This window comes from Pleurodeles waltl, chromosome 5, assembly GCF_031143425.1.
Source record: "Pleurodeles waltl isolate 20211129_DDA chromosome 5, aPleWal1.hap1.20221129, whole genome shotgun sequence".
In the NCBI taxonomy this organism is placed as follows: Eukaryota; Metazoa; Chordata; class Amphibia; order Caudata; family Salamandridae; genus Pleurodeles; species Pleurodeles waltl.
Window position 1 is genome coordinate 739,600,603 of NC_090444.1, and position 26,112 is coordinate 739,626,714.

A 26,112-nucleotide genomic window follows, 5' to 3' on the forward strand; every position below is an offset into this window, starting at 1 on the left:
TGTCCCACCCGATAACACAGTTTGACTACGGAGATAAAGTTAATTCCTTAACAAAGGCAATATTAATCATCTGTTAATATAGTACTTCACCAGGACTGTCGAACTCTGCCCTAACCACAATGTCTGCAATACCTCCCGTAGAACCGTTTGTTGTAGATGGTGCTCCCTCTACACAAGCGCCATAGTGGAAAGAGTGGGTGGAAAGAGTGTTGTTATTTTTTGAAGCCACGAAGGTAGCAAATGACCAAAAGCGTGCCATGCTCATCCACATAGCAGGGAAGGACATATATAAAATATCCAAGAACTTAGTGGAAGATGCTCCTAAGACACATGCAACACTCATAGCGGCCCTCAACCGTCACTTTGAACCCATGGTCAATACGGATTACGAGAGGTTCATATTTAGACAAGCGAGACAACATTCGGAGGAGTCGCTAGATGCTTTCCACTTAAGCCTAAGAGAGCTAGCGAGTACGTGCAGATTTAATGATGAGACCGAAGAAGTCAGATAGCTGTAGAAATGTTACTTATGCACATCAGAGGTTTCCGTTAAAAATGTGAACGTTTGATGTGATCAGTTTCCCATATATAACAGGCAGCTTAGAAATACCTTTATCCCAGGACTGAAATCCCTTGAGGCCCGTGCTGTGTCAGAGTCAAGTGCCCTAGCACAATGGGGTTTCTAATGTCAGGATTCTATCCCACATAATCTATATAAAGCGCCTGGCAGCAACAACTCACTGTGGTGTAAGTCGCCTGTGGGATCCTGAGTCATGTGTATGGACTATTTAGTAGGCTAAATACACCAAATTCTTAATTGAATTCAGTTTCAGAGTTAATACATAATTGTCCAGAAATCAAACACAGATATCAATTAACTGGCAGGCAATGTAACTAGACATCTGTAGTGTCGCTGACCTGTGATGTAACAGGCCTGCCGACACTCCCCTCGTTGAGAGGGGTGTTGATAATTATGTAATGCCTCGTGGTGAAATCCCCGGATGTTCCTGAGGGATTTCACCTACGTTTTGTGTGCGCGTTGGTTTGCTCCAGGGTTTTCGCCCGGAGCTATAATAATAAACGGGGCGTGGCTGGGCAGAGAAGACGGCGCCACACACAGAGAGAGACCCGTGCTGCCGGGATCTCCAGCTGTGAGGCCTCGCTCTGCCGCGCCGCCACTAAAACAACACCAGGTGTCTGCAATCAGTTAATTAAAGCGGTGGAACTATAATCGAGTGTTGCAGCCCTTCTCAGGGCTGACAACACCACAACATCTACGTGCCTACCCCCTTCGGATGGTGAAATACATATTTCCTGAATGCACTACAGTATTGCTGAGCCCCCTATAGGGAGGGATGTCATGATTGCTGACTGCTGTGACCGGAAACATACCTCTTGGACTGTGAACGGGAAATTTTGCAACACTTAGAGCAAACGATGAAGCAGCATCATTTCAAACAAACCCCTCTGCCAGAGACATTGAGGAACCGAGAGCCCCATGCCTCCATGTCTCCATGTCTCGTGTGGCATGGGAAAGTAGGGATTCTACATTGAGCTCCCTTGCTTGCCTACGAGTCAAAGCAATGTGCATTCCCAAATATTGGAAATGGTCAGTTGCTACCTGTAATGTGGTTGTTTTCATTCATGATGCTGTGGTCTCCTGTTAACGACATGCATATTGATTTTCCCAGTTTACAATGAGTCCAGCTGCATCCATAGAATCGGGATTACTCTGGGCAAGGGAGGCTACTGGATTTTGTATGTATAGCAGAATGCTATCCACGTATCACACGATTCTGTGCTTAATTTTTTCCTGATGATGGGCCAGTATGTCCAGCTTAAACACAGTGTTGTGATTGATGTTTCTAGCAACGTCTTTGGGTATATTGTGTATATTTCATATAAATGATTTGTGCACTTTCTTGAATTAGTTCATATCCATATTGCTTAGGCCTCTGGGATTGGTACACTATGAGAAAATAGAGTATAAATCTATAAACATATCATAGCCAGAACATCGACTACCAAGATTTTATGGAGGTTAACATCATAAGTTAAGTATATATTTGCTATTTTTAACTCCACATTTACATACCTTAATGGTATAACTATCTTCCAGGTATATAGTTGTTTTAAATCTATACTTACATATATACTTGCCTTCATATATTTTGGGTGTCAGTTTTGTGGCTATAATATTTCTGTAGATCAATATTTTTGTGCTTAATATTCTGACAAACAGCAGTAGGGTTTGAGTTGGGTTGATTATGAGGTTCCAGCCGCTACTGTAGGTTACTAGCTTGTACAGTGATTAATATTTTATCCAACTGTGTTTGTGCCTGGCTGCATTGAAAAGCTTGTAGGTGCAGCGTTGAAATGGAACACAATATCGAGGGTGTGGCTATCAATGTGGCTATCAAAATTCATTTGTTGGTCAAACAGTGGTGCATTCATGCTTTCCGAAAGCATCCTCTCAGCCCTACTGGATTTCCCAGTATTGCAGCTAATTTGGTTACCCAGTATGAGTAAATGGTTGAAATCGAATGGAGTTGGCACCAAGGCAATGTTCTGCCATATCTAATAAGAAGCACTCATTAGCAAAATTAGATCCTTGTAGTGGTTCTGGCTTTTACTTTTCTACAGTGATACTTCAACAGGGCTAAACTCGATTCTTATATATTTGTCAATGGCACAACTTTCGATTCAAGAAGTCAACATTTTGTACACTCATTCTGGCTTTTTATTTTCCTTAGACTCCCCATATATGCCTGAAATAAATTCTCATCTAGACAGTTCTGCAATTACTTGGTTGTCATGATAAGATATTATTACCGCTGCAATGTGAATGTTTTGGGACGAGGAACTGTATAACTTTTACGGGCTATTTGGACTTGCCGGACCGAGATGAGAAACAAAAACTTACAATAGTATGCAAGGTGTGACTAGATAATCACTTCAACAGAGACAAGCACTGAAGAAGAAAGAAAGAAAGCCTGCTATGATAGTGTATAGTTGTGACCTGCTACAGAACCAATCAGCAGTCCCCTCAATGGGTCCCACATTTTCCTTGTCCTAGTTCTCTGCTCATCATTATCAATTTGCAGTTTTAAAAAAGAGGCATGTGTTTATCAATTCATGCCACCAAAGCATAGGATTAGGGGCCTGAACACATAGCCATTAATGAGCAAGATTAATTGTGCCTGAGCAAGTGCTAAAACGTAGATCCCAACGAGACGACCCGAAATGCACGGTGAATGATCTAATTCAATTAATTTAGGGTCTCCGATCACGTTGGTCTGAGAAAACCAGTTAAGTTTCCCAAAGACAGTCTGTCAATAATGAGCAATAGTGGGACAGACAGTGAAGATGTAAACGGCATCCACCTGGTCACCGAGCATTGAAAGCATTTAGCATTCTGCCTAAGATTCATAATATAGAGACAATAAAAACACCATGCGCAAACACGTTTCTGTGTCCCATGTCATCAGGAGTTACTCCCACACCAAGATGCCTACTCCAGTCATCTGCCCAGTGTTGAAAAGGATCAGCCCCGCCCGACCTCAGCCAATAAGATCATTTTTAGGACAGACTGATGCCCTTCTCAGGTGATCCATGCTTCAAATAATCCAAAAGACAATTCCAAAATCCAAAACAAAAATCCAAAATCCAAAAGAAAATAACAGTCTACATCCTCTGCCTTCAAACTCTTGAGGATGTGCCAAAGATGGAGAAAACGAAAAAGTTTGTTACGGGTAGGAGAGAATCTTTGACATAGTCAATCTGATTAAACCCAGTAAACTAGGCATTTCTCAACATGAATGATTTTCCATTACAGCAAACGTTTAAAAAATATATAATGTTTAACAATCAGGCCTCAAAAATCTTAAATTCATAACATTCCGAAGATGATGAATATCTGACTGTTTTCAGAACGTCGGTGAACACCTTGTAATGCAGAGCCCAGTATACAAATACCTGTCAGCCAAGACTGTTTTAAAATACTAATACGGCATGATTTTAGGAACAGTTTTCACTTTGTTGACACAAAACTTTAAATAAGTATTCATTTTTCTTAAACTTACAGATATCAATGAATGCACGAGACCTCATGTGTGTGGAGAGGGGCTTTGTGTAAACACTGTTGGATCTTTCAGATGTGAATATTGCAATCAAGGCTTCCGAATGAACAGAAGAGGACAGTGTGAAGGTATGCTCATTAAAGCAACTAAAGGGTTGGGTAGAATGCTTGCCAAAGTCTCAGCCAATAGCAATCACTCAGGCCACATTGCAATCCAGTTTTTATCCACTGAAATCCTACTGCAGAATGCAACCATATGCAAATCATTGTTGGTCCCACTCCACTAGGCCAGCCAGGCAGTTTCCTCTATGAAAGCGAACACAAGCAATCCCAGATCGGTTTCAAAGAGCAGAAGATGTGACCTAAAGACCAGAGTTGCCAATTGTGGAACTGGGATACCGGTTTCGAGCCCTGGGCTTGGCTCACTATCCTATGATTCTGGGCAATTCATCAAGCCTTGTGCTTAAAAATGTGTAATGTGATCTGGTGTTTATGTAAAGCACCCTAATGCCTGTGAGCCAAGCTCATGCTACATAAACCAGCATAAATAATAAAACAAGCCATATCAGTAAGATACATTTTGGATTCTACAGCACACTGATGTATTAACCCACATCTAATTATACTCGTTGCACTCAGGACATCACGTTTAAAAATATGCTGGGTGTAATGCTTGCAAAAGTCTAAGCCACTGGCAATCTCTTTGGGGCATTTACTACCAGAATGAAGCAGTATGCTGGGGTTTGTATATTAGAGTAAATTAGCCTGTTTTCACAATTATCTGCACAATAGATTAAGAAGCAAATAATTGCATTCTAACAAGTTAAGGCTTGGTCTCTGAATTCAAATGTGTCTGTGTTTTCCTGCCCATGCACAAACCCTGTTTGCTAGAGTAAGAATTCTGAGTTGGGTTCTATTTATTGCACCCATTAGTTACTGGGTATGGTAAATACCTCACTAGTCATCAAATATCTGGTGGTCAAACCTGCCAAAATTTATTAGAGAAAACCTATATTGTATTTATCGAGACTTGCGGATTTTGGTGTTGTAAGCACCAAATTCTGCATGTTATGTCAGAAAAGCTTAAAATAGGTGCTATTTGTTGAACCCAATAAATTCCAAACCGTGTTGTGTCATAGTGGATAAGCTGTGATAAATAGTACCTTCCATCTGAAAAACTCGGAATAATGCCCTTATTAGCCTAACAGGTCATCTTGATGCAATGGAAGAGTTTACTTTCATCCAAAGAAAGGACTGAAGTGAAGCAGAAAGCATTTAGGTAATGATGCTAATATGAAGAAAAAAGTTATTCATCTAGCTACTTTCTGTGATCTCCCATTTCTACAGCGCCATTGGTGGTGATGGAGATGAGTGAATCGATAAAGAATGCATTGCTATGTAAAGCACAAACACATTTTCACAAGGTGTAGATTACGCACTGAATTTGGTCAAACATTTCAAATGTTGCCACTTTGAAGTTATATTGCGTAGATATTTTAAGCAGAGCAGTTTAGGAAGCTGAAATAAATGGCAGAGGTATATCAGATCATTGACACAATATTGAAATGGGCAATATTGTGTACATTTAGAAAAATATTGTGTCGCTATCCTTATAATAGTATGTACAAAATATTGTTTCACACTAATATTGTTTAAAAACATACACAACTATTGTTTCTTAATATATGTAGTTTAAAGTAATAAATGTTAAAGATTATAATATGTACAGTCAATATAATGCTAATTAAATAACTGTCATTAATATGTAATCATTTTTGCAAATATATACATATATAAAGACACATACACAAATATATGTGTGTGCACTTTGGAGCAGTAATAATTACTATTCCCACTCCAGTCTGTGCAACAGTAGGGAAAACACTGTACTTTGGAGGGGTACGATTTACTATTCCCACTCTATTGTGTGCAACAGTAAAGTAAGCACTGGACTTCAGAGGGTTAAGACTTACTATTCCCACTCCAGACTGTACAAAAGTAGGGTAAGCATTGGACTTCAGATGGGTAGGTTTTACCATTCCCACTCTAGACTGTGCAACAAAAGCAACAAAATTTAATGTTCCCACTCTAGTCTATGCAACAGTAGGGAAAAGGATGAACTTAAGAGGGGTTACATTTATTATCACCGCTCTAGTCTGAGCACAGTAGGGTCAGTGCAACTGTAACAGTAGGGAAAAAATTGGACTTCGGAGAGGTACTATTTCCACTTCAAACAACACAACAGTATGGAAAGTGTTGAACTTCACAGTGGTTAGATTTACTATTCCCACTCCAAGCAACGCAATATTAGGAAAAGTGTTGGACTTTGGAGGGTTACAATTTACTATTCCCAGTCCAGTCTGTGTAGTAGTAAAGAAAGTGAACTTCTGAATGGTAAAATCTACTGTCCTTACCCCAGTTTGTGCAACACTAGGGAAAGCGTTGGACTTCGGAGGGGTAACATTTACTATTCTCAGTCCAGCCTGTGCAACAGTAAGGAATGTGTTTGACTTCGGAGATGTTACTTTTACTATTCCCATTTAGACTGTGCCCTGAAAGTGCTGGACTTTGGAGAGGTTAAATTTGCTAATCCCACTCCATTCTAAGCAACAGTAAACACATTTCTTATTTGAAAAATTCTTTTAATTTTGAAAAAATATAAAACTCTTAAATAGAAACATTATGACTTAGCATAAAATATATACATATATATATTTTTTTAAAAACATAAACAATTTACAAAATTCATAAACAATGTAATAATTAATTTCCAATTAAAAAATAAATGTCATTTCATTATTACTCCAGTATTGGAACTTTCATAGATTCACATGCTTTAATCATTCCCCGTTTTCAAGATGGGAGTCCCTGGTACCTTATAAAGTAATGCCATCATAGACATAGAACACAGAGGCGTTTTGGTTTAAAAGCGTATCCTAGTTATTATTTGAAAAAGGGCTAAACTTAAGAGTCAACCAATCAGCCAAGACCCAGGCCTGTAGAATCCTCCTGAGAGATGTTTCAGCTCCTCTGATTTTCAACCACACATCGTGCTAGGGAGTCTCCAGTGAGGTCTTCTCTGTTTTACTGTCAGAACTCTTCAGAAGACTTTTCTACAGACTTTTTCCTCTTCAACATTGCAGAGATATATTCTACATTACTGTGTATCTGTGGCTTGGGAGTCTCAAACTGATGTTTAATATGTCAGAACCACCTAAGAAAGGACTCTTTAGACCCAGTGGCACTTGCAGAAAGAAGAGGCTGCACATTGATGACCCTCATCAGGACTGCATATATTGTCTTTATCCTACACATAAGACTAAAGACTGCAAAGTTTGTCATACTTTTTCTTCTAAGACTTTGTAAGACTGTGAAGGACAACTCCTTCTTTGGCAGCAAAAGCTCAAAACCAGAGAAAATCCTGTCACTTATGAGGAGAGTGGCACTTCATCTATGTCTTCCTCCAAAACGCTTCTCAAGGGAGTTAGGGATAATCCTGCAGCACATTCCTCTCAAGCATCACCAAAAAAGGCACCTAAGAAGACCTCTCAGGTCTCGTATAAACACTGCAGCCCATCCAAGTTACCTCATAAAAGTGACCTCCTGTCATGATGAAACAGGAAGAAGGAGTTAAGTTCCTCCTCCAAAAGACTTCAGAAATCGACTTCTGAGCCCCCAACACCTCCACCTCAGGTGAAGCACACTTTCAAGAAGCCTTCTTTTGCTCACCTGACAGATGGCTCGTCAACAGCATCTCCATCGACGAGAAAACCCTCCACGACGACTCTGCTGTTGACAATGACTGTCATAGCAGCATCAACAGCATCTACCATCAACACTATCACAGTGTCAACAACGGGATCTTCCTCGTTGACGACCTCATCATCGACCAGCTGTACATCTATATCATCCACTATAAGGATTACCTCCTCGTTGACGATCCGGTTGATGACGATGCTCCGTCGAGGACTACACCACCATCGACGGTGGGTTTCCCGTCAATGGTACCTACCCTGTTGATGCTGATTCCCTTGTCGACGATGAGACTGAAGCTGTCAATCACATTGACACTACCGTCGTCGACGACCTCATCTGGAACCTCAACGATGGCCACAGATAAAATTGTATTGAAGCAGAGACTAAGTCAAAAATGCTCACACCAGCTCATACATCTCCAGGTAAGGTGTTTTCACTGCTGCCTTCCAATCTTCTGTAGACGAAGACTCTGAAGATGATAGCCTGTTTGATGCAGCACTTAGCCCTTCAGAGCTTCATGTCAAATGCCAGGATGACTCTCATGAGGGTGACTTCTATGAACAGGAGTATTTTGCCGCTCGGGAGCACTACCAACCCCTCCAACAATACCAAGAAGATGTGTTATGTCTTCCTTATATCTGATTTACAGGATAAAAAGGTTTCCTCCAGTGTCTACTCCTAGTTAACACAGTTCAGCTATGACAGTTCCAGTGCCTCTTCAGCCACCATCCCCTCCCCTTATGCAGCAATTGACTCCCCCTCCACCAGTAGTCCATTCTCCACAAGTAGCTCAATTATGCGATCCCACATCATCTGAGGAGGAAGGAGAAGAAGGTGAACTCCATGACTACCATGATGAGTGGGATGACTACGTGTTGCCAACATCTTCATCTCCATCACCGCCCCCAGTGGATTCTCCTCCGAATGCCATAGGAGGTTTTCACAACCTCTTAGAAAGAGCAGTGACATGTTTCGAGTTGCCAACGCCTGCAAAAGAAATTATTGTTTCCTTTGTGATTTCAAGGAACTTATCAATGATGCTGTCCAGGCAATAAAAACAGACACAGACACAGCCAAGTCGTTAGGGACCTTGCAATACAAGAAGCTGTCCTTTTTGTGGTGCTTGAGGAAGAGGGCAACCATCTTATAGAGAGGGCAACCAACAATATCGCTATCCCACAAACTCCTTCACTACCCAACAATTTCAGTCCCAATACCAGCAACGACATCCACCATCAGCAGCCTACACCAGACTTCCTCCCAGCGGAAAATCCCGATGACAGGGCAAGGACAGCAGTCATTGACAATGACTTCTTCCAGGCGCTGGCTACTTCCCTCCCTTTGCCAATCAGGGTAGCATGGAGAATAAAAAAACATCTGCAGCACTGGAAACAGATGGCAACTGATCAATGGGTTCTAGATCTGGTTTGGTTCGGACACACATTGGAATTCATCCAAACACCTCCCCCAACCTCACCCTTCCATCCAAAAACACCTGCGCTTTCTCAAGTGGGAAGTCAAGCCGTACTCAAGAAGTGCACTATAGAGAGAGTTCACTTAACTCAGAGAGGAAAAGGTTTCTACTCCTGTTTCTTCTTCATTGCAAGAAGTCAAAGCAGTGGAGACCAATTCTGGATTTAAGAAATCACAACAAATACTTCATTCCACATGGTTACATTGCAAGATGTATTACAAGTCTTCAACAGAGGAGACTACATGTCGTCCCTAGACCTTGAAGACGCATATTTTCATTTCTCCATCTACCTAACACACAAAAAAATTCTCAGATTCGCAGTAGTTGGCAGCCACTACTACTTCTGAGTGTTACCCTTTGGTCTCAAGTACGGCACCCGCATTTTTTACGAAATGCCTAGCACCTGAAGCGGCCTTCCTCAGACAGGAGTGATATCAAGACTTCCCCTATCTCAACGACTGGTTGGTCAAGGCTGCTTCCAACCAGTCTGTAAGGGCGTGCATTGTGGCCGGCATAGGCCTGTTAAATGAGTTAGGCCTCACTCTCAAATCCTGACAAATTATTCCTTCAGCCGTTGCAACGGATAGTGATGCTAGGAGACATGCTGGACACAATGCTGAACAGATCATACCCCACAATGGAGAGGTAATGGAAGCTGTTGACTTTGGCAAAACTAGTACAAAAAATAAATTCACTTTCTGTTCGCCTTTACAAATCTCTCCTGGGTATGATGTCTTCCTGCATTCATCTAATCCCATACTGTCATCTGCACATGCATCCGCTTCTAAAGCATTGGGCATTCAGTAGGCAAAGGCTACAGGAACCTTCGACGACATGATGGGGGTCACTCCATCTATGGTCAAATTGCTCACCTGGTGGATACAACCGGTAAATTAATCAGACGACATACTGTTCTTAACCCTAACCTCACCTTTAGTGATTACAACAAATGCTTCTCTGGACAGTCGGGGTGTTTACGTCCAGATTCTCCAGATTAGCGGCAAATGGCCACCTTCCCATCAGGGCCTTCACATCACTCTACTTCCAGTGAAAGGGAATACATCTTGCTCTACGAGCCTTCCTTCCCAGGAATCAGAAGACCACAGTGCTCGTATGAACAGACAGTACAGCAACAATGCAGTACATAAACAAGCAAGATGACCCCAGATCTCACCTGCTGTCCGAGGGAGATCAACTAATCTGGGAATGGTCCATCCATCACAAAATACATCTGACTGCAAAACACATACCTGGGATTCAGAACACCAAAGCAGACACCTTGAGCAGGCTGAAAACATCTTCCCATGTGTGGGAACTGGACCAACACACGCTGGATCAAACCTTCCTCCAGTGGGGCAAACCAAATCTGGACCTCTTCGCGACCCCCCACAATGCAAAATTCCAATTCTTCGCAAGCTGGCTTCGCCATACGGAGTTGTGGGGGAATTCAATTTCGATTGCATGGTCTGGTGTATTTGTCTACACCTTTCCTCCAAAACCTCTCCTTCCAAAAGTCATCAGGAGAAGAAGGCTGAGCCCAGCAAGATGATACTCATAGCCCTAGTATGGCCGCACCAGCACTAGTTCACAAAGCTTCTCATCCTTTCAGTGCAGCATCCTATTCCACTCAAACCGATCTCATCACTACTGACGATGAGCAAGGGACAAGTTCTACATCCAGTCCCCAAGTTTCTTCCGTTATCAGCCTGGCTCCTGAGTTCCATGAATCTGGACATCTAAACAGTCCTTCAGATTGCAAGTACATACTAGCCAGAGCAAGGACAGAGAGTACTAAGAAAACGTACCACATAAACTGGAAAAGGTTTTGGACATGGTGTAAGAGAGCTAATGTATATCCTATCTCCTATTCACCTGTAGAACCACGTTCCGGGCGGAGACAAATGTCCCCTGACTGGTCCACCCACCAGGGTTGTAATGTGGCGGTCCGACTATCACTGTGAGGCTGGCGGTCCTCATAATGAGGCCCTGAGACTTTTTGCAAATCCAACCAACTCTTTGTAGCCTATATCACATCTAGAAAGGGTTGCCCTCTGAAAAAACAAAGCATCTCTAGATGGATATCTAGTGCCATTCTATTCTGTCAGAGGAAGGCTGGTCGGCCTTTGAACTCAAAAGTGCGTGCTCATTCTACAAGGGCCAGGTCCACTTCCATGGTGTTGTTTGTGGGTGTGTCATTGCCAGATACCTGCAGAGGAGCAACCTGGAAGAGTGCACACACCTCCATGCAAGGATACTGCTGGATTCAGAAGGCCTCAGAGATGCAGCAGAAGGACAAGCAGTTCTAAGGCATCTTTTTCAATAAAGGCTAGCCATTTCTTTCTACCCTCCATCCATTTACTTCTTACACATTTTACTTACTATGTGCGTGTGTGTTATCTTTTGCACTAGATGATGTGTTGCATTTAAAGAAAATGTGCTCATTACTGCTCCCTACTCTGATTTAAGCATGTGAATCTATGAAAGTTCTAATATTGGATTAAGAAAATACATTTCTTACCTGTAACTGTAGTTTTACAGTATTGTAATCTTTCATAGATTCAGATGCAACCAACCTGCCTCCCCTGAGAAACTTACCATCATTCCTCTCAGTAGGGTACTACGTATACACACTAGTGCTTATAAAATCTGAGGGACTGGAGCGTCTCTCAGGAGGATTATACAGGGTGGTGTCACCCGATTGGTTGACTCTTTAGTTAAGTCCTTTTTTAATAATGACTAGGATATGTTACTAAATCGAAAGGCCTAAGGCCTTTATGTTCTATGTCCATGATGACATTACTTTTCAAAGGTACCGGGGACTCCCATCTCGACGACGATGAATGATTCAAGCATGTGAATCTATGAAAGAGTCCAAAACTGGAGAACTACAGTTACAGTTAAGTAACTTATTTTCTTATTTAATTAACTTGCCTCCCTATATCCATGCGAACCTAGATACCCTGACCTAAAATATTACTAGGGCTTCCGGTTTTATGGTATTTATTTTTTTAACATTTCTGTATGTATTTATCCACATATATTTTTGATCATATTATTAGTATTTATCCATATTTATTTTCTGATTTTCAAATAAGTGGAGTCAAAAATGGTACATTTCCAAATTTATTTAGCTGATAGACATGCACTCATACTTTGGTGCCTGTCGTGGTTTAACAAATTCAGCAGCCAAACATTACACCCACAGGTAGATATTAGCAATTTACTACAATATATTTTATCATACTCCCATATTTAAATACACCTTAACCTGTTTTTTAACTCCACATGCTGCCTATCTGCTCATCTGCTGTCTTGGAATTCACAACAGACAGCTTGTAAAGTCATTGATCAGAAGCACAATTTTCAGTATTTGTCCACTGTTACAGATAAATACAGACAGGAAACACAATGTTTTCTGTCTGTATTTATCTGTAAAGATCAGTAAAAACAGAAAACTGGAAGCCTTAAATATTATTTAAATGAATCAGTGTAACACATTTTATATAACTGAAAATTTGTTACATAATTATTACTTAATTAACTTCCCACTCCATAACTGTACAAACCCAGCAGCCCACACCTAAAATGATTACACAATTTACATAACTATTATTCAATTCAATATAAAATTGTGCATTAATTATTATTATTCTTTTATTATTACTCAGTTAACAATCCACTATATACCCCACAAACTTATCAACCGCAACTAAAATATAACTAACTATAATGATGTACATAATTAATAATCATCAATATTTAATAATAAATTAATAATTAATTGCTAAATAATTATTACCAAATTAACTTCCCACCTTATACTCCTAAATGTCCAGCAGCCTGCATCTAAAATGTAACTTAATTATTTAATTACTACTCAATTTACATAATTAATAATCAAATAATTAATGATACATTTAAAAATAATTGTTAATTAATTATTACCTAATCCACTTCCCACCCTATTCCCCTGCAAACATATCAAGCCCACCTAAAATATAAGTAAATTAAATCAATATTACATAACGTACAAAATGAATATCAATCACATACTTACTTAAAAATTATTGATCAATTAATAATTAATTATGACTTAATTAACTTCCCACCTTCTCCCCCAACAGCCCACTGCAACACTACATGTTACCATTAACAATTAAATTAATATTCTAAATCACTTAAAATTACAAACTATATTTAAAAACATTACAAATAATTATCCAAATAATAACAGATGCATTTAATATATGAATTAAAACACATTCAAATAATTAACCATTTTTTACTACTATATTTTTGAAAATGAAACTAACAACAACGACATTTTTAACAACATTACTTACCTGAAACAACAATATTCTTGACAACAATATTTCTGCATCAACATAGTTTTGTATCTCTATATTTTTTTCCGATATTTGTTTCCCGATATTTACAAATTGATATTTTGTCAAAATACCAGTACATCATTCATAGCACCAGAGTGAATTTTACCGCTCTTACTGATGCCACGTGTTTACAAGCAGAACAGATGTAGTAAACCATAAAATAACCTCTTCTGTGGTGGGGTACAGAACAGGCATCCATCGCTCAGCACATTTTGAATATTCATTGTGAGCATAATTGTGTGAAAACCACATTGGTCAGATATGTGTTAAATTCACTTTAGGAAGACATTTCGAAATTGTTTTGCTTCTACATGCAATGTTCATGCTTGGCATACATAGGTAAAATTAATGCAAGTCAGATATGCACAAAAATAGCTAAGAACAAAATATTTCAATATGCACAAATATCATAAAGAACGGAAACATACACAATTCATACCAGGAAGAAATGTGCTCCCGCTTTCAAACCCCTGTCCAATCTTGTACAGAGAAGACCTCACAACCTTCTGTGTATTCCAGATTCACGCTCCTCATCTCAACATAGAGCCCTACCTACTGCACTAAGGCCTTCCCAAGTTTTGGCCATCACCTGAGAATCCTTTCCACTATTCCCCAAGCCCCTGGCATCATCACAGAACTAGAGAGAATGGGACTGCTCACAGCTTGGTAATTTCTTTCAGAAAACTTAAGCCAAAAGTGTGCCTGCCCCACCCACCATATGTCCATTCTAATTGCTTGACAACAGTCCAAACGAAAATTAGTATTTGATAAGGTTTCTAAGAAAATACATGCACTAATTTGTATTTGTATTTGGTGAAAACTCTTTAAATTATTTCACCATGTTTACCACTGCTTTTAGAAGTCCTTTTAAGATGCACAGTTGCCTGCTACTTTTAAAATTCCTCCAGGAACAATTTTCATCATAATTTTGAATAAATGTTGCTTACATTTATACAGGTTATCGCTTCCTTTTCCAAAGGCTTGCACATGGCTTTAAACTGTTTCCATTGTTCATTGCATTGTTTGGCAATGCAACAGTTGGGAATCATCCAACCTGCATAATTTGACTTACGGGAAAAGAAACTGTACATTCCAAGGTTAGGCCATCATCCATCCTGTTGATAAGCACAGTCTTACTCTATTTTGTTTGAGATGGAAGGATATATTAAGTATTTATTCTTTTGACACAGCATATTCTAACCAATGTGACGTTTTAGCTTGAATTCAATTTGTACCTTTTTTGCAAGGAACACTTTATCACTGTTCTCCTCTTACAACCAGAAATACACTTAGGCCCCATTTACAAGTAGGGCATGGTGGAATCTATGGGTGGAATACCACTCCACCCAGTTACAGCTGCCTTCATGCTCATGCAGTTGGGTATCCCTGTTGCGGGAAAACACCAGGTCGGATTTTACTGGCTGGAATATTCGCAAAGGAGAATAAAATGCTACTCTTTCCCAGGCTGTGCTCAGTCCCCTCTGGGGCCTGAGGGAAACAAGGAACACACACCCTTGCCTGGCACAAGTGTCCACTATCTCCTTACTGTCTACTCATTCATGGCCTGCAAAGCCCCACATCCATGCTTCTGTATACCTCCTGCTCAAAGCAAGTGGTCAATTGAATCTGATTTGTCCCCAGAATGGGGACTCCGCATGTGGGTTGAGGGTCTGCATGTTATGCCATTGAAGAAATCTCAAAAAAGCCAGAAGTGGGTGGGGAAATATGGCTGTAAACCTTCATTCAATCCACCTAGTATCCCAACACCTAAAACCATCTCATGCTTTAACAGGGTCACCATGTCCACTGCATCAGCCAAGCAAAGTCGAAGGGCATGCTCCGAGGGTAACAAGCTTCTTGTTAGTTTCAGTACCTGCAGCTTTGGAAAAACAAGCTTTCATGTTGAAGATTAGAACATACAAAAGAATGCGGCCTTCACTCCTACCAAATTAAAATAAACACAAATATACTGTCAGTTCAGTTTGCTTTAAATGTCTAACTTGTCAAATATAAAATGATTATAAAGAATAACATTTCTGAAATACTACAACATTGACATTCTTGCAAATGAGTATTAAATGTGGTTTACATGAAACGTTAACCTTCATTGTGTACTTTTTCAATAATATTTTTCATTGCACTATATTAACAATTTGGTTTATAAGTTACAAAAAGAAAAATAACCATCCCTTCTTTTCATGATTTAGGAAACATAATGACGTCGCCAAGTTATGCTCCTTCACAACCATGACAATGGTTACATTATGATTGTCTGACACTTGCACTTTGGCACAACTATTGCCCTTAAATAAAAATACATGATAAAGTTGTTAAGCTGTTGAGATTTAAATGAGTGTAGTGTCCTTTTTTATTAGTTATACTGACAGAAATTACAAATCTGGCAGTAGTTATGAAAACTTTTTTGTTATTATTTATTTTGGCAGATGAGTTTACAAAAAAGACTATCATCTTTAAAAATGGACACATACATATACAATTGTGTAACGCACATCTTTTAAACTCAACATATAAGTTCAGTTTATATTTTGATCAATGACCCCATCTCTTGATAAAATCTCTTTCCCTGTTCACATTACACTAATTGTAAAGCAGCTTCATTTCCATTCATATGATACATTAGATTCCACCATTCCTTAATGTTTGGGCCCTGGGTCTCCTCCATTCATGATCAACTATAATCACATTGAAGATAAATAAATTATGCTTTTACATTAATTTTTCATCAAAGCCAAATAAAATCATTTTAGTAGACAGAGAGACATCTGAGTTCAGCAAATCAGAAATTGCACTAATTGTTTTAGTCCAGAAGTGTGGGAAGCACTGTCACTATACAAACATCTGACGTTCATCAGCATCTTCAGTATTACATCAGCAACATCTTGCAGTCGAGGACTTGTGGATTTAAATGCATCATAACCTGTTGATATTCCGACCACACTTACTTGTTCATTCCTGGAAATGATGTTTAAATCAGTGCTTCCCACACTTTTTAGAAACATTACCCAATTTTCAGAATGCAAACTTCTGCCACGCTCATAGCTTTAAGGGACAAGAGTCAGGGTGATTTTCTAATGTAATCTAAATCATCCTTTGTCTGATTTATGAAGTTATTGTAGAAAGCCCAGATTTTAAGGTTAAAATTCTTACTGTAGAAGTATCAGTGCAGCTAATATCCCAATTCTTATGAAAAATAATGCATATATAAATCTATATAAAGGTCATGTTTGGATAAGTCAAAATTATTTTGCAAATCAGAAAAAGAGCATAAGACACTACTGAATAATTGCCTCACTGTGATCAATCCGAGTTTGGCTCATGATACATGCATTGAAATGTATCAAAAAATAACAGTTTCCAGAAAGTATAGAATAACCATTGAGCAAAGGATTTACTCCCTTTGCATCCATGTGTTCATTGTGCTTTTCAGGATCCTAAATCACACTATTCAAAACTAATTCGGATCTTTCATTGCTATACAAAAAAGGTAATATTCTGACCAGGCCACATGTGGAACATTGTAGCAAATGCTTTTGTCCTGAAAGCTTAATTAACCCTGTGTCTACATTCTATGAGCTGTCTGAATTTTCCGCTGTTATGGTTATTCATGTGATGGATAGAGGTGATGTGTTAAATCACATGAGGGTAGTGTCCTTTAGCGTGACTGTGTGAACTATCCGTCTAGAAGTATCAGCCCAGAAAAAGCAAACTCTCAGAAGGGGGATGTCAGGGTGGGTGGATAGGAAATGGAAGGGGCTCCACAGCAGCACCCATGAAGACCCAGCAGAGATAGTATGTATGGAAATCAGAATTATAGAGTCTGGGAGAGTTTCCACCACGACCCCCATTATTTTATTATATTTCTGGGGGCCACCCCTACCCTTATAAACCTCCTTCTCTTTGAGGGCACACTAGACAATACCCATTCACTATTTGCAAAGAGATGGCACCTCACTGACTCCCCATATATGACCTATGTCCGCCTTCGCCAGCACACAAACCAAGGCGAGGATCATCTGCTTCTAACCCCCCATTACTCAAACAACTCAAAAGCCTACTTAGGTGTAAGTTGGAGGGATCTGCCCAATGTGGCTACCAGTGAGTGTTCAAAAAGGGACAAGAATTGTTGAGTGGCTGGGCATTCCCAGACAAAGTGAAAGAACATGACTGTCAAATTCGAGCAGCTTGTACATGTTGGATCAGATATGGTGCCCATTTTGCATAGCCTCTCGGGAGTGTAATGGACACATCAAAGTACTTGAATTGAATCATGCAGAGTCAACTAAAACAGCTAGTTGATGTGGTTCCCTTCTGGCCTCCATCCATTCTTCATCATCAAAGGCCCACAGATTCTCCTGCTATTTGGCTTGTATTGTGTCCAAAAGATTGAAGCATTAGGTATAAGGCAGCGGTATATTCTCAACATGCCTGAGCAGCTTAGGGATTTGAATGTCAGCTTGGTCTCTTGTGAGTTAAGTTCCAGGAGGGCCTCTGGAAGTTCCAGAAGATGTTCAAGTATATGTCTCAGGTGTAAGAAATGGAACAATTAAAAGTTATGAAGCCTAAATTCCTTCTTAAACTCCTCAAAAAACCTTATATGGCTACCCTCCAAAATGTTCGCTAACTTGGATAGTCAATGCAGTCTCTTCATTTAAACTCTAGGGCCTTGGTTGAACATGGAAGCCAGTCATCTGCCCACAATGAGTTTTCTTGTGTGAGTTTTTTGTACTACCTAATGTGTCTCAAAGTGTTCTGATAAGAGCATAGTATTGTTTTTGTAGCCTTGGGTAGTAATGCATTGATCTTGCAGCCATGGAGGAAATGGGAGGGAGGTACTTTTCCACAAACAGATCTAGCTTGAACTAATTGGCTGAGGCATCCCTGTCCTTGAAAATCCAGTTTTGATCACAACAATGTGCACTGCCCAATAATAAAACTGAACGTCTGTGGCACATAAGCCTCCTTTGTATATGGATAGGGTACATTTTACAAAGGATACCAATGGCTGCATACTTGCCCACAGGAAGTCCTTGACTTCTTTGGTAAATCATGACTGACACCTTGAAAGGAAAATTGTGTAAGGTCTATAGCAACTGCGGAAGTGCAATCATTGTGTTTAGGGCTATCCTGCCACGGATGGATAGTGGGAGAGTCAGCCATCTGCTCAGAGGTTGCTTCATTTTCTCAAACAAATTAATAATCTTGGCCTGCCAGTATGTGTGTGATGGCAGGGAGATATATGTCCCTAGATATTTGAATTGTCAGTGCAGATTGAAGCTGAGAAAGTTTCCCACTGTTGTCCACCCTCCCCCAATCCAAACAAAATTGTCTTCTCCAATTTGACCTTCAGGCCTGAGCCTGAGCCATAGGTATCAAGGATTTTCAATGGAGCTCAGAAAAGAGCATTCACCATCTTTGGTCACTTAGCCATGCCACACCATCAGTATTATTGAGAATACCCCACCTGGTCCCATCAGTTCACCATCTGTAGTTTTGAAAGTTCCAGCCAGGTTCTTCGATAAATGAACAGGCTTAAATCGTGTGTGTTTTATTTTCGGATGATACACATTAGCACTTTCACTTAGTATCTGCATTTTGCAGGACCGTGGTGATCAACAGTTATCTGTGTTTTGAACATGCTATGTCCTGCTGGGAGATTTACCCTAGGAACAGGGTGTGTCTGGAGGAGGATATCAAAATGTACTATGAGGAACTTGTAATATTACAGACTTGAGTCCCTCTAGGATACTTAATAAGGGATGCGTATAAATGGACACCAGAAATTATGATGGTAAAGTGCAATACATTTCTATCAAGCAGTAGAGATTGATCGGATGCTTGATTAGGATCCGATCAATCATGAAAGCTGCCATTTTGAACATATGAATACTGAGATAATGATGGCAAAAATGCCTCAAGCATTTTCTCTTGACATAAATTTCACTTGAACTCTGTAATTCTGTACAGGGTCTCATTCTTTAGATTTAGACTGTTGTGTGAGCTGAAGAGGAAAAAATGAGCAACAGTGCTTGTCCTTGGAAACTTTTGTGTGAGATGGAAAAATTAACAACAGAGGGAGCATTTGACTGCTTGTCCACATCTACAGCTCTGTATCCATAGTAAGTCGGACCCCAGGAGATCTGGAATAAAAGACCTCAACTACCATGGTTGGGCCCAGTAGACCCAATGTGCCCCGTGGCCCTCTGAAAGGGGTTCTGACAAACTTAAACAGTACTAGTTTATCTGATTGTTCAGCACTCTTTGTCCGATGTGGTAGCATGAGGGATGTTAAACTATATGGAGGAGTGTGTGTGAGACATGCACTTCATTAATTTCCTACGTTGTTTGAGCTACTGTTTACATCTAATGAACAGCCATTGTTTTTATCAGATCTCTTTTTTTTATATTTGTTAGGTGTGATTATAGCTAATAATTTGATTATGGATTGATAGTTTAGAATTGAGCTTGTTTGTGGTGGATCATTTTTGACACTCTCAAGAACTAGATGTATAAAGCCATGTAGCGGGAACAAACCCTCCATTCCTCTAAGTCACAAGGTTTGCAACTGCAAAATGGCTTTTACAAATGCACTTAACCCATTTTGTCATTTGGTAACTGGCCACCGAAATACAAAATGGATTTAGAAATGCATTAATAATTGCAATTTGTAAAGAGATGTTTAGGGCATCCCTTCCAAATTCTGACCCATAGTGCTATGTATCAATGGATTGGGACCATAATCCTGTCTGCAAACCATTAATAGTTTACCAACTCTTTAAAGGACGTGGTAATCCATTTACAATGGGGAAGTTGTCCCAGCAGGCCACCTTCCCTGTGATGGCATCCAATCAGTGTGAGTCACAATTTGCAACCTATTTGTGAATTTTGATGCGGTAGGTTGCAATGCAACCCACTCCGAATAGGGATTTTCTTGAACCGACCTATCAGTACATAGATCGGTTCGAAAAATCAAGATCAATTTGCAGTTTGCAATCATTTCTTTGTGCATCAGACCCCCTAGTTCATTGAAAGATGCAGACAATTAAATCAGTCAAGTTGCTCATACACTGACTTGATCAAAATATAATTGAAGATCTAAAAAGTAGTTATGATAGGAGATATTATTTTGGCTTAATGATTTCCAGATCTCTACTTTTTAGGATTCATCTGTTTAACAGGATCGAAGGTCTGTATGCTCAGCATAATTTGGTATTTTAGACATAACTTCCAGATTGTTTGCCAGAACACTGGAGGCTGAATACTGTGGTTAATGCTGTGTTTACTCACAACCTGGCATCTAGCATAGAAACTACAGATGTAAGAACTTAAAAATCTAACTACATTGAATTTCAAATATTGAGTGTTCCTGTGTTTTATTACTCCAAAGTAGAACCGAATATTAATGCTTGTATAAATGGCACTCATGTAATTGTGGTTTTGGATCTGATGTGACTTACAGAGTTGATATGATTCGTGATTGGATGCCTTAAGCAGTTGAAAAAAAGGCTAAAATCTACGATCCATCAGTGCAGGGTCAGCAGAGAAACCGAACACTTTAGAACCTGTTTGAATCAGTTGTGACAGGGGCTATATTACATGTATTTCTTTACGTGGATTTATGAGACATGACCAGACTGGTTATCGAACGGCGGAGATACAGGAGACAATTCTGGACGAATTCAAGTTGACAACACTAATTAGTCAGACATAAATTACACGTAAAAAATACGGCTGAGCTGGCATGAGCGAGTTGTGGAAGAAGCAGTTGAAACGTTTGCTAAGCAGAATGGCTTCAGAATCCACATAGTGTTGCATATACTAAAAACGTTTCTTCTGTGGTATTACTCAGTGCTTAATTTATAAATAAAAAGGTGCCGGTGCCCAAAGCCCTCCTCTTAAACACGTGGCTGCTGCAATTAAATGTATGAATATGGAATACTGAGGAGGCATAATCCTGAAGCCATCTCAGGCCTCTTCAATCCATGTAAAGCCACTCCCTGCCCCTTCAGCTCACTCTTGCAGCTTTCTGCTTTCTCCCTTTGTGACGCTTTTTCATTTTTCCCTTCATCCGTCCTTCCCATATGCGTCTTTTGCTCGCAGAAAATGCTTGAGGCAGAAGAATAAGCCCCGGCCCTCAAAAATAAGTGCTGGTGCTCAGCACCAGAAACAACAAGCACAAATTAAGCACTGGTATTACTATGCTCCATTAAACTTTTACTGCCTCTTTCGGAATCTACCTGAATACAAAATAATTCACAGGAAGTCTGGAAGTCCGTGTTTGTTTCTTGCAAGTGTTTATTTAAATTTGTTGAATTGGAGGTTGTTTTCTGTCAACTATACTCCATCAGTTTCCTAGTGCCTGCCATTTGTCTTGGCATCCATGTTTTCAGGAGCAGCTCCGAACTCCTTTTCAGTGTAACTAGTGTACCACATATTTGTGAAGGAAAGGACACCCATTTTCTATCTCTAGAAAGACTTTTTGAGTGAAGCTTAATTACAGAGAGAATGAGGAAGCTTAATTACAGAGAGAAAATCAGGACGTACACTATAAACTATAGAGTAATGCAGTACGTGCATTTCTTTGTAGAATGTGAAGCCCAATAACATAAGAAAGTGTGTTAGTGAGTTGAGCTTTATTATTATCCTCATTATTTCCAAGGACTTTCTTCCATTTTTAGGTCGAAGCTCACCAGACAGCACAGCTGTTTGGTTTGCTAAATACATCATAGGGACATTCAGAAAACTTCCCTGTGAATGTATTTTGCCTGTTGCTTACCATTGCTTGTGTGGTTTGTAACTCATATTTTCTGGCTTTCTATTTACTGGCTTTATTTGTTTTTGGCTGTCCAGGTTCAGTTTGTCCCTCCTAAGGAGCAAAACGTTTTCACAGTACCTCTGCTTGTATTCTTCCACAAGTGCTCTTTTCTGTCAACAGGCCTGTAAAACTTGTTCTTGTTGCATTTGCTGTGCATTCAAAGAGGGAGGTCAAATGTCAGGTTCTGTCTTCTGAGGGAGCGTGGGGTTTACTTTCCTTTCTCTGACTTCGAAGTGAGGGGATTTATGTGACAATCTTGCTGGATACAGGGGGTGGAGGAAAGGTTTTTTTTCTGGCACACAACAACATTTAAATGAACTGTGCAAATATTATAGAATATACAAGAATTAGCAAAGCACCAATGAAGCACATTTTGTGTTAATTCTGAAGTGTGTTGGAAACAAATACTTTATTATGATCAGAATAAATCATTACACTAGGTGAAGCCATTTCCACATATTATCGTTTGTGTGCTGTATAATTTTCTTTAAAAAACTCTATGTCTGTGCAACTGCAATGGTTATTTCTATTGCAAATGTGTTGCCTGTAGAGTCAGTGTGCTGCTATTACATGCATATTCCACACTACGCCATTCCACTTTACTCTGCATCACTCCACACCACACCACTACATTGTACTCTGCACCGCTCCACTTTACACAACTCCACTGCACTCTGTGCTGCTGCACTCTACTCCCCTCTGCACCATGCCGCTCTACGCCACTTCACTCTACGCCTCCCTACTCTTCTCTGCACTACTCTACTCCATGCCAATACACTCTATGCCACTCCACTCTATACCATTGTACTCTTTGTCTCTGCATTCTACATCACTCCAGTCTAGGCCTCTCCACTCTACTGTGCACACTCTACTCCATTCTTCAACACTGTACTCTATGCCACTTTAGTCTATGCCAATACACTCTAAGCCAATGCACCCTTCTCTGTACCACTCCACTCTATGTATCTACACTCTGTGCTAATTCACTGTATGCCACTCTTATCTACTCTACACCACTAGACTCTACACCACTTTATACCATTACTCTGTGCTACTGCATTCTATCCTGCACCACTCCACTCTATGCCTTCACTGTACCCTGCACCACTCTAAGCCACTTCACTCTACTCTGAACAATTCTATGCCACTGCACTCTACGTCCTTCTACTCCACTCTGCGCCACTGCACTCAACTTTAAACCACTGCACTCCAAGCAACTGCACTCCAAGCAACTGCACTCTATGCCACTGCACTCTACTCTGCACCACTGTAGTCTATACCACTGCTCTCTGTGCCTCTCTAGGTCAATGCAATCTATGCCAATGCACTTTACACCACTGCACTCTACAACACTAGTCTGCAACACTGCACTCTCTGCCGCTGAACACTATGCCACTCTACTCTGCATTACTGCACTGTATGCCACTGCACTCTACAGCACTCCACTCTACACGGCTCCACTCTGCACCACTAACTCTACTCTGAACCACTCTAAGCCGCTGCACTCTATGCCATTCTACACCACTGCTCTGTACCATTCTACTGCACTCTACTCTGTGCCATTGCAGTCCACACCCCTGTATTTTATGCCACTGCATTCTATGCCACTATACTCTGCATCGCTCCACTCTCCATCACTGCACTCTACGCCTCAGCACTCTACTATGCACCACTCTGATTTACACCATTGTATTCTACAATTCAGCATTGTACTCTGCTGAATTCTATGCTGCTGTACTCTACATCACTATTCTCTCAACACTCTACAACAGTGCACTCTACACCAGTCCACTCTACTCTACCCCACTCTAACCCACTGTACACCACTCTACGCCACTGAACTCTATTCTATTCTGCACTATTCTATGCCCCTACCACACTCTACGCCTCTGCACTTTATGCCAGTGCACTCTACTCTACACCACTGTACTCAGTGCTACTGCACTCTATGCCATTCTACACCACTCCACTCTACTACACTCTATGCTAATGCACTCTATGACACTCTACTGTGCAACACTGCACTTTATGCCACTAAACTGTACTCCACTGTACCCTGTACTACTGCATTCTATGTCACTGCACTCTATAGCACTGTACTGTACTCTGCACCACTCTGTGCCACGGCACTGGATGCCACTCTACTATGCACCACTCCACTCTGCAGCACTGCACTCTACACCACTGCACTCTACTATGCAACACTCTAATCCACGGTGCTGCACTGTACACGCTGAATTCTCTGCCACTGCACTCCATACCACTCTACTCTGCATCACCCCGCTCTTTTACTGCACTCTGGAGCACTTAAGTCTATGCCACTGCACTTCACAGCAATATACTCTACTCTGCACCACTCTACATCACTCTACTCTGCACCACTTTATGCTAGTGCACTCCATGCCACTCAGCTCTACTCTGCACCACTACACTCTACGCCACTATACTGTACACCACTCTCCTCTCCGCTGTACCACTCCACTCTGCATCACTGCACTCTATGCCACAGCACTCCACTATACAGCACTTTATGCCACAGCATTCTCTGATGTTGCTGCTGATTTCTGTGCTACTGTCCTCTGTGCCACTATCCTCTGCAACTGTCTACACTAATGCACTCTACACCAGTCCAGCTATGCCGCTCCACTCATCGCCATTCCACTCTGCAACACTCTGTGCCACTCTAATCTATGCCACTAACTTTTAGCCATGCTGAACAGCAGCCACGCTAGTGTACAACATGACTAAAACAAATTGGCAAAGCCAATAGCTCTTGAATAGGCAAGACCTATTGGCTTTGCTAGTTTCTTGATGTGGTCTTTATTTGTGCAGTACAATCATTTCTCACTCCGAACTACAAACAGACTTTCTCCCATCTTACTTTCTGGGCTGTCTACAACCTGCATTGCTGTAACTCTTTGGAGTACCTGTAGGTGTCCCAGTGTTCTCAGGCACTGAACCACCATCAGTAGCAGACATCCCCTTTCACTCACTGGGCCTATAGTAGCATTTCTTATCATCTGTCTGGCCTCCCCAACACTCAACTTCTTATTTTGCTCACTTGACAGCACCCCATTGTAACTTATTTTCAATCAAAAAGTCACATCATCTTGAATGTGTTCCATAGTTACAAACATTTTGTCAACATAATATTTGTACTTCAGCTGAAAGCAGTGAAACCCACTCCTGCTGACCTGCATTCATTGGTATACACATTTTGCCATTGAGCACATTCAATTCAGTTATTTCAATTGAATTTTATCTGACATTTTGAAACCATCACACAAAAGCAGATTCTCCTTAGTGGTACTTTTACATTTTCTCTGTAGGTTTTTGTAACTATAGTGTTATCTCTTCTAATTAATGGTAGCAGTGAACCCATATTGGTGCACTATCATGTCAACAATTATAAAGCTAGTATCCTCGGTGCACAGCATTAAGAGTACCCCAACCTATGGGTGGCATCTTGAAATCATACCAGTCTTTCAAAGGTGACTTCCATATCTCAATCTGGGTTAGAAGAAGACCTCATCCAATGAGTTCCACTCAGCTGATGGGCAAACGAGGAATCAGAGGCAGTAGA

The 26,112-nt window shown here is 40.5% G+C and overlaps 1 protein-coding gene across 2 annotated transcripts in view; it reads left to right on the forward strand.

Moving 5' to 3' along the window:
• LTBP1 (latent transforming growth factor beta binding protein 1) overlaps positions 1–26,112 on the forward strand; it is a 1,022,847-nt gene that overhangs the window by 809,502 nt on the left and 187,233 nt on the right. For both annotated transcript variants that reach the window (XM_069234696.1, XM_069234697.1), the window contains exon 18: positions 4,085–4,207. In XM_069234696.1, coding sequence (XP_069090797.1) covers positions 4,085–4,207 — 123 coding nt within the window. The remainder of the gene's footprint in view (positions 1–4,084; positions 4,208–26,112) is intronic.